General features: G+C 52.0%; 1 protein-coding gene across 2 annotated transcripts; it reads right to left on the bottom strand.

Moving 5' to 3' along the window:
- Window positions 1-620: 620 nt before the first annotated feature.
- On the bottom strand, window positions 621-8432 carry NODAL (nodal growth differentiation factor). Of its 2 annotated transcripts, none has more exons than XM_036828869.1 (3): window positions 8342-8432; window positions 3193-3890; window positions 621-1581 (listed from the first exon to the last, which is right to left on the bottom strand). In XM_036828869.1, exons 2-3 carry the CDS (start codon window positions 3880-3882, stop codon window positions 1429-1431), a joined length of 843 nt encoding a protein of 280 aa, XP_036684764.1. In that variant the 5' UTR covers window positions 3883-3890; window positions 8342-8432; the 3' UTR covers window positions 621-1428. The 2 variants fall into 2 exon arrangements, with proteins under 2 accessions (XP_036684764.1, XP_036684763.1); XM_036828868.1 differs by lacking the exon at window positions 8342-8432 and adding an exon at window positions 7868-8063.
- Window positions 8433-8685: the final 253 nt, after the last annotated feature.

Below are 8685 nucleotides of genomic sequence, written 5' to 3'. Positions count from 1 at the left end.
CATCAGGCCACTAGGCCTCACTGGAGTCTCATTTAGGAAAGAGGATGGTACAAAAATTGACCTCACAAGGCCTCCCCAGCTCTACTGTTTTCTAAGTAGAGTCAAATGCAGAATCCTATTGTGATTCTGAATTGTGGGGAGGGCAGGTTATTTCCACTCCAGGGAATGAGCAACTGGATCAGTTTTGTTGCTGAATCAGGGCATTGAGGTTTCTCAGGCCCAGGCCTGGCTCTAGCCTAGCCAACCCCTTCCTGGGCCAGGATTACTACCTTGACTCAACCAAGTCAAGTTTGAGTCCCCTCTAAACTCAAGTATTCCCACAAGATTGGAATCATTTTTCCTAAGGTTGGAGCATTAGTCTATGGGCTTCTTAGGAAAGCAGGGTAAGTTTACTGTGGACTGACATTCCCAATAAAATGGTCCCCTCGCCCTGCCAAACAAAAAAAAATAGAGCCCCTGTTTTGGCAGTGCTCAATGAGGCCAGCTGGCGAGAGAAAAGTAGAATCACAGAAACACACTAGCATCCGCCTGCTTTAATTTCACAAGATGAGGCTGAGCAGTGAATTACTCACCTGAGGTCACACAGCTTCTCAGTGGCTGAGCTGCGACCATAACCCAAGTCTGCCACCCAGGGCAGTGTCTTCACCGCTATGGATAGGAAGCCCAGGGGCCTCATTAACAGCACGCATTGACAGACTGAGGTGAACCGTCACGAGCTTTAATAGACTTGGATGGATTGTGCCCGCCAGAGCAGACTGACTTGGGGACGCCCCAGGGCTCCAGCTTCTGTAGTCCAACGTGGCCAGTTCTCTTGGACGAGTTCCTGCCTCGCCCTTCAAAGGCACCAGCTGGCCTAGGAGAACTATACAATGGCTTTATTGTATGTACAACTCGTTAGCAGAGAGCCACTCTGCGGGGGCTCCCTGACCCAGCCTGAGGCAACCAAAGCCAGTGGACTGTTTTTAATTTTACATAGCGATACTTAATCTTCAGGCGGCAAGGGTGTGGGTGGGTGTATGTCAAAGGCCACTTTTGAGAATACACGAAAGTTAAATACAACCTTGTCCCACCTCAAAAATAAATGCACATATGCTCCAGCTCTTGCATACAATTTCCAGGGGATCATGGGTTGAAAAAAGTCAGCTAAAGGACTCTTGCACTAGTGCTTTCACGTGCTACTGTCTGTTCAGCAAAGAGAAAACCCAGCAAGCCTGCTTCACAGGCTTCCTCCTCCCTCTCCTCTGTGCTCAACCAGACCCCACAGAGCCTTCAAGGACAGGGTGGCAGCCCTTCCTCCTTAGGTCTGGTGGACAGAGGAACTTTTCCCCCTCTTTGTTTCTCCTCATTGTATTAGATGGTTATCATGTCTTCTAGGAGCTTCCCAACCTTCCAGGGTACAGGCAAATCCAACACACCTGCAGGAGCTCCTCAAAGGCACCCACATTCTTCTACAATCATATCTTTATGATGGTCTAGAAGGACTTGGCCATTGTCCACGTACAGCATACTCAAGGGCTTGGTCTTCACTGGGGCACAGCAGGTGGAAGGGACTCGGTGGGGTTGGTACCGTTTCAGCAGACTCTGTGAAAGGGAGGACAGGGGGGTCAATTCACATCCCAGTGGTGAGGTCAGAATGGTGTCATTTCTGAGTAAAGGGTGAAAAAGTTACAGAGAGTTAAAATCAGTTTCTGGGGGCAAAAATAGAAAATTCTTTTCATAAAGGAATCAGAATGCCAACACATCATCAACTCTAATATCTAAAATAACTTTTTTTAAACAGCCTTTAAACAGAAGATTCTAAAAGCTGTATCTGGGTAGAGCAGTAGGTAACATATGTTCTCCTATTGTTCTAGTCTAGAGTGAATACCAACTTCAAAAATACTCCAAGAAACTCCTGGTTTAGTTCCAGAAATATGAAGCAGAAGAGAGTCCTGCGGAAATTCTTGTGGGATTTGCTTTGTTGCCCAGAGAAGGGCAAACAGAGTCAACGGGAGAAAAGGTAACAAGCCCTTGGCATTCTGGAACTGGGCCCTGTCCCTGTGGTCCAGTGGTGGCTTTTCAGATCAGTGTTAGATTTGGTGACTGGGACTGTCTGGGTCTCTGGTTCCCTCTGATCGTGCTGCAGGTAGGCTGGTGGACAGAAGTGGGGCCTGGGAGAGACTCAGGAGGGCCTGTGCCCCGGACAGGTCCTCTAGGATACCAGCCCCCACCACTGCCTCCCTCTCACGAGCTCAGCTCACATTCTCCCCAGAGCCTCTGGACCCTGCCTGAGGCTTGGCATGGAGGATGTACTACATACAGATCCAAGAGATTCTCAGTCTAGGCTTCATAGAGTGAAAATAAAAACACTTTGATCCCGTGTGACCTTTGAGAGCAGGTCAGGACCACCATATATAAGCTCTGTTCTCTGCTTTCTCCACCTCATTTTCCTTCCATTCCTCTCTCTCCACCACCTTCTAGACCATAGGCTGATTAGTGGCACCTGGTGGTAGTCTCTGGCTTTATTACTCCTGCAAAATGTGTCCAACTTCTGTTTTTAGGCAGCAAAAGTACAGTGGCTGGAACAGTATTATCTCTACCTTGGCCTCATAAACGCGGCCCCCATTGCATCAATGAGTTACAGATTTCTAGTAATGGTAAGACAACATTATACCTGTTAGCTGCTAACTATTGATACTACACATGTGGTATGCATATCATCTCATGTAACCCTAGAAGCATGGCATTGCTATCCCCATTTTACAGGTGAGGAGACTGAGGCTCAGAGAGAGTAAGCAACTTGATCAATATCACATAGCTAATGAATAGGATTCAAACCCAGGCCTGTCTATTCCCAAACCCCAAATTCTGAACTTCCTTTCCTAGAATGTCAGGGCAGTGGGAGGAACTGAGACCCTCCAGGCTACACGCCCCACCCCTAATTTTATGACAGAAGGAAAAAGTCCCAGGAAAGCAGTGTGTTCAGGGTCACCTGACAAGGCATGACTCCATGTAGGCTCTCTGAGGATGTTATCATTGGTCATCTCTATATCCTTAAAACCTGTTACAGAACCTGGCACATTGTAGGTGCTCGAATAACTGTGCGTGAATGAACACAGTAACCTAACAGCAAAGCCAGGGTCCTGATCTGGTAGTAAGGACAGTTCTCCCCCACAGCTTACTGCCTCCCCTCCCCAGGCCTCGGCATCACACCTGGATGTACGCGTGGTTGGTTGGATGGAACTCTTCCCCCACGGGGTTAGGACACTCGCCCTCACAGCGATAGGCATTGTACTGCTTGGGGTAGATGATCCAGGAGCCCCATCCGATCAGGTTGAAGTCCACCTGGAACTTGACCTTCCGACACAGTTGGTTTCTGTCCTGCAAGTGATATCGACGGTGCCTCCTGCCCCTCTCCCGGGAGAGCTGTCCCTCCTGGACCCGCCAGGAGCTCTCAGCTTCCCACAATAGAGTGGAGCCCCCCAGCCGCCTCCGCTCCGGGGAGAGGTTGGAATAGAGCATGAGGAGCACATTGGTGACAGGTGGTGTGGGAGGCCGCCGCCAACACTCTCCAGCCAAACTGGACATCTGCTCCCTCAGCTCCCCAGGGTGCTTCAGCCACTTGGAGAGTGGCCTGGTCACCTCTAGGACCATGCTGCCCGAGGAAAAGGTAACCTGGGACAGAGTGACAGTGAACAGGTCCATTCGAAGACGTTCTAGGCAGTTGGGTGGGTCCTTATCCTCATTCAGCTTTGGCTGGTGGAAAATCTCAATTGAGAGTGGGACGTCAGGAGGAAGGGCCACAGGGCTGGACAGCTGCAGCCGGAGCTCGGCCCATGCCAGATCCTCTTCTTGGCCCAGGAAGGAGAAGTCAAAAGCAAAGGTCCAGTTCTGCCCATCCATCTCCACATCTGGGTGAGAAAAAGCCAGAAGGAAGCAGGTGAGTGGGGGCCTCCTGCAGCCTCAGTTGGTGTAACAACAACCATAGCTCATGACTGAGCCCTTACCTTATATGAATCGTCACCCTAACCCTATGAGCTGGGCATGTTATTGAACCCATTTTAGAGATGAGGAAAATTGAGTCTCAGGTTAAATTACCTGCGTGAGGTGTCATTCTTGGAAGGTGGCAAAGCCAAGAATAAGCCCAACTGCAAAGCCCAACCTCCAAATCACTGTTCTGCTGCTCCCCCTCAAGACACTCCAGAGAACAATTGGTAAAAATTGGATGAGTTCGTCTCCTTCTCCCTTCTCCCCTCACACATGCAATCTAAGGACAAGCCCTGAGCTTTCTGACAGAAATCCTGGGCTTCCACCCATCCTGTGGCCCGCTTGCCAGGCTTTGTCTTCTCATTGGAAAGGGTGGCCTGTTTTACAGCACAATGAGGTCGATTCACAGATCATAAGGGTTGGAGCTCCCAGGGAGGCATAGGCAACGGAAGCCAAAGACTGGTCACCCCTTCCCCCACCAATTCCTAAAGACAGAGGCAGACACTTCAAGAGTTCTTGGCAACCTTACAAATAGGTTTCTAAAGACATTCTAAGCTTGACTGTGCACTGACCTTGCACTTTTCCACCCAGTGGTCTCTCCTACCTACCTGCAGGGCACTCACCCTTTCCCACTCTAGATCATCCACACACCAGGGCAGACACAGCAAGCACACACCCAAGACAATGAAACCCATACTGAATGAAAAGGAATGGGGAAGCACATTCCATTCATTTTAGTCCTGGACTAATTTGGTCTGATGTCTGGGAATAGCACATATTGGTGGATTTTTCAGGTCAGCTAAAAGTGATCTGTAACTTTTTTCAAGCCCAGTTTCATCTTTGCAGTGGGAATAGTAATGCCCTACCCTTCCCTGCATTGTCATGAGGACCCAGGGAAATGAAGATGTTTGAAGGTCTATTGCTAAATAAAAGGCAGAGGATATTCATTAGAAATAAAAACAGTAACCCTTTGGCGAATCAATCCCGAAGGTAGTGATCTCTGACTTAGGTCCACTCTGGGCAGACCACGTAAGAGTTTTGTTTTTTTGGTTCTTTGTCTCATAGAACATCTTTGGTCAGATAGTAAGTGGATTTCTCTGGGAAGTCCAGCCTGCATTAGAAGGGCGTAATTCCCAGCTTCAGCATCCTGAAGCTTCTCCCAGCCCATCCCTAGATGTTCTTTTCCACTTAATTTCCACTTCCCTTCTCATTAGCACCTGCAGGAGGCAATAACCGGCCCCTGACTAGCAACTCCCCAGAGGTGTGGGGAGGAGGCTGACACCACCCACTGCCCTTCGCAGCACCACCCCGTGACATGTAGCAACTCCTCTACAGCTCCGCCTATACCAGGACTTAAAACACACTATCTCAAGTATCCACAAATGGCTTTTTAGAGGAAGGCATTCCAGCTCAGTGTTTAAGAGGAGGGGCCTGGTGTCTCCCATGATGGATCAAGTTCTGCCACTTGCTGCCACACTGGGCAGCCAGCTTTCTCTGGGCCTCAGTTTCCCTCTGGGTAAAAGGGAGATGGTAACAGTATCCACCTCACAGGGGTGTTGAGATTTACTGAGATAATGTGTGTAAAGTGCTTTGCCCAGCACAACCACCAAAGTGCAATAAATGGCCATCATCAACTGCCGCCTCATTATTACCCAAGTCCAAGTTAGAAATGAAGATGTCCAGGCAGTGAGGGACCTGGACCGGGGAACAAAGTCATCTGCTGCTGGGATGGCAGTGTGGATGCAGGGGCAGGGAGGAGGATACTCCTTTCTGCTGGACGAGTCTGAGACCCCACTACCCTACCTGCAGCCAAGGGCTCCCCAGGTCACAGTGCTAACAGGTTCTCTTAGATCTGGCTCTGGTTCATCTTAGAATAATGGGGGGGGGGGTCTAATCTTTGAGGGTCACCAATGCCTGATAAAAGCCAAGAATGCTCTCCCCAGAAAAACTGCATTTCCTACTAACACAATAAATGTGATTTGGGGCTGGTTATAAGAAGGGTTCATGGACACCCTGAAACCCATCCACAGACTGAATGCAGATTTGGCCACATGGGCCCCAGCGAAATCTCTACCCACTTCCAATTCTAAAGAAGGAAGTGGTTGGGCTCATGACCTTGGGTTCCTTTCCCCTCAAACAGGGTGTTGAGTTAGAGTCAGGGACTCTGTAGAAAAAGAGGGTGAGTATGACACCGAGTTCCCACCCTACATTATTATAAATTATGAGGGTAATTACCATTAACTGGTTCCCTCATGCCAAGTGTTTTATAAGCCTTGTCTCCTTAAATCCTCCCCACCTTTATCACCATTTTGCAGATGAAGAAACTAAGGTCCAAGGTGAAGATGGTTAAACAGTGAAAGACACAAGACAGGGATGCAAACCTGATTTGGTTAGATTCCAACACCCATTTCCCCTTATCCTGTGCAGCTTACAAATAAACCCGAGATGGAAAGGTACCACACTCACACAAATGAGGTAGAAAGAAAGCTGGGCACTTTATTTTTACAAAAGGGGAGACTAGAAAAGTCAGCTGATATGCCAGGGACACATGGGGAATTGGGAAGCAGGGTTTGAGGGACCAGAGCCCAGTTTCCCAGACTCCCAGACTGTCAAATCACCACAAACCTTCCGGAACTCTCTGGAAGGAGGGAGTGAATTGGAAAAGTGCGCCTCCCACTCTTTGCTCATCCACCTACCCCCCCCAACCCCAACTTTCTGGCAGGGCAGAGCACTCCAGTAATTTTCAAATTGCTCCGCCCCCCGGGTGTCCCTAGTCTGACTAGTCCCCAGATGACCCTTCCGGAGAGGGTCACTGGCTGTCTGACCCCAGACGCGGCTGGCCAGGGAGCTAGGAGCCCCCACCCCCAGATCACAAGGGGCCGGCGGGTGGCCGTCAAATCAGATTATCGGATGTGGATTTCGCCCGAACTCCGGGGAGGGCCGTCTGGCCCGGCAGGCAGAGAGAGGTGCAGGCAGGCAGGGGCCACCCCGGGCTCTAGGATGTGGATTGCCCGGAGTAGAGGAGCCCCGCGGGAAGGGGTCCCTTTTCTCAACGTCTACCTGCGCCCAGTGCCCAGAACGCACGCTGCTTCATCCTCGCGGGTGATACTCTCAAGGTCACCATGGGAGTGACCTCGCCCGCTCCAAATCTAGGCCCCGAACCCGGTGTCGTCCGGGACACTGACACCTACCCCGCCTGGGCTGGATGACCCAAGCCTGCCGCAGTTCTCGACTTCGGGGCATTTCATCTCTAATCCCGAATTTCTGAAACCTAATCCCTGATGTTACATGCTTGATACCCTATTTCGAACCTCAGTCTCAGCCTGAGACACTCCCAACGCCAGACCCCGGGGCCCGTTCACCCTCACTCGCGAAAAGAAAAAAAAAATTGACAAGACAAAATAATTGTAGCAATAATAACGACCATGTATTACTATGCTTGGTTTTGTGCTAAGCGTTCTATGTGCGTTGTCCGTAGCCCTCGCCAGTCCAATAAGGGAGGCACTATTATCCCTATGCTACAGATGTGCAAACCGAGGCGCCCGGAGATTACAGTAGTTTAAGACGGCACAGATAAGCAGTGGCACAATCAGTCTTCCACCCTATAGTCCCGCGCTTTACCCACCCTAAACAAGACCAGAACGCAGAGGTCTCAGTCCGGGACACACCCCGGGTGCCACCAACCCTGTCTCCCGAGCCAAGGCAGACGCCGAGACACCGTCAGCCCCAGCCTCTGAACGTGCCCTTCAAACGTGCGGATACGTTTTCAATGGCACGTCCCCGGCACAGTGCCGCAGCCTCTGCCGCTCCAGCGCTCTCCCGGAGTCCCGCGCGGGAGCACCCAAGGCGCCCCGGGGGTCCAGCCGAGCCGGGCGGGGCGGGGCGGGGCGGGGCAGCCTACCTTGCGCCTGCAGGCTACGTATGATGTCCGCCCGGAGCAGCGGTTCGCGGTACAGGCTCAGCATATAAGCAAGAGGGGATGGCGACGAGGGCTGCCCCCACGTTCGAGGGGGCACCGGGGCTACCATCGTGGCGCCCGCCTGGCGGAGAGCCCACCAGGCGTGCAGGAGGAACAACGGCAGGCTGTGGGCGTGCATGGTGGGGTGGCGGGGCCCGAGGCCAGCCTCCGTCCCTTATATCCTGGGCCTTCGCGGGCGCCCCGCCCCTGCCCTTCCTCCCTAGGGGAAGCTTTCAGGTCGGATAACACCCCCCAGCCCAGCCCCCGTCACCGGGGGTGGCCCCCAGAGGGACCACCTGCTGGGGGCGAGTGAGACCTGAGCCTGGTAGGGAGGAGACCTGAAAAATTGGAGGAGCTGTTAGGTCCAGGGACCGTCTAGTTCGCCCAGTCTGGACACCCTGGCACTCTGCTACTTACTCCAGGCTTTTTTTCCAAGACACAGCTGGCTTGTCGCCGGCGAACTCCCAGGTCAGAAGAATGGCTTCCTTACTCTCCCCCACCTGGGGTCCCTGCCCTTTCCTCTTCCTCCAGGTTCCAAATAGATGTCTGGCTCAACCAGGAGCAGATAGAGAATGAAAGCTGTGGCTCCTGGAGGCTCTCGGGAAGGGTGCAGCCCCACACTGGCCTGGGAGGCTTCAGCCCAGCCTGGCACCGTGCAGCCTTCCAGGACACTGTCCAGATGGCCTCTGGGAGCACCCCCCGCCTTATACGGCAGGGCCTGTCTGGAGAGCTAGCCTCTGAAAAAATACTGGGTACTGGGA

The sequence above is a fragment of the Balaenoptera musculus genome, chromosome 16 (genome assembly GCF_009873245.2).
Source record: "Balaenoptera musculus isolate JJ_BM4_2016_0621 chromosome 16, mBalMus1.pri.v3, whole genome shotgun sequence".
Lineage (NCBI taxonomy): Eukaryota > Metazoa > Chordata > Mammalia > Artiodactyla > Balaenopteridae > Balaenoptera > Balaenoptera musculus.
Note: the sequence above shows the minus strand (reverse complement) of the source record. Positions and strands in the feature narration are given on the sequence as shown.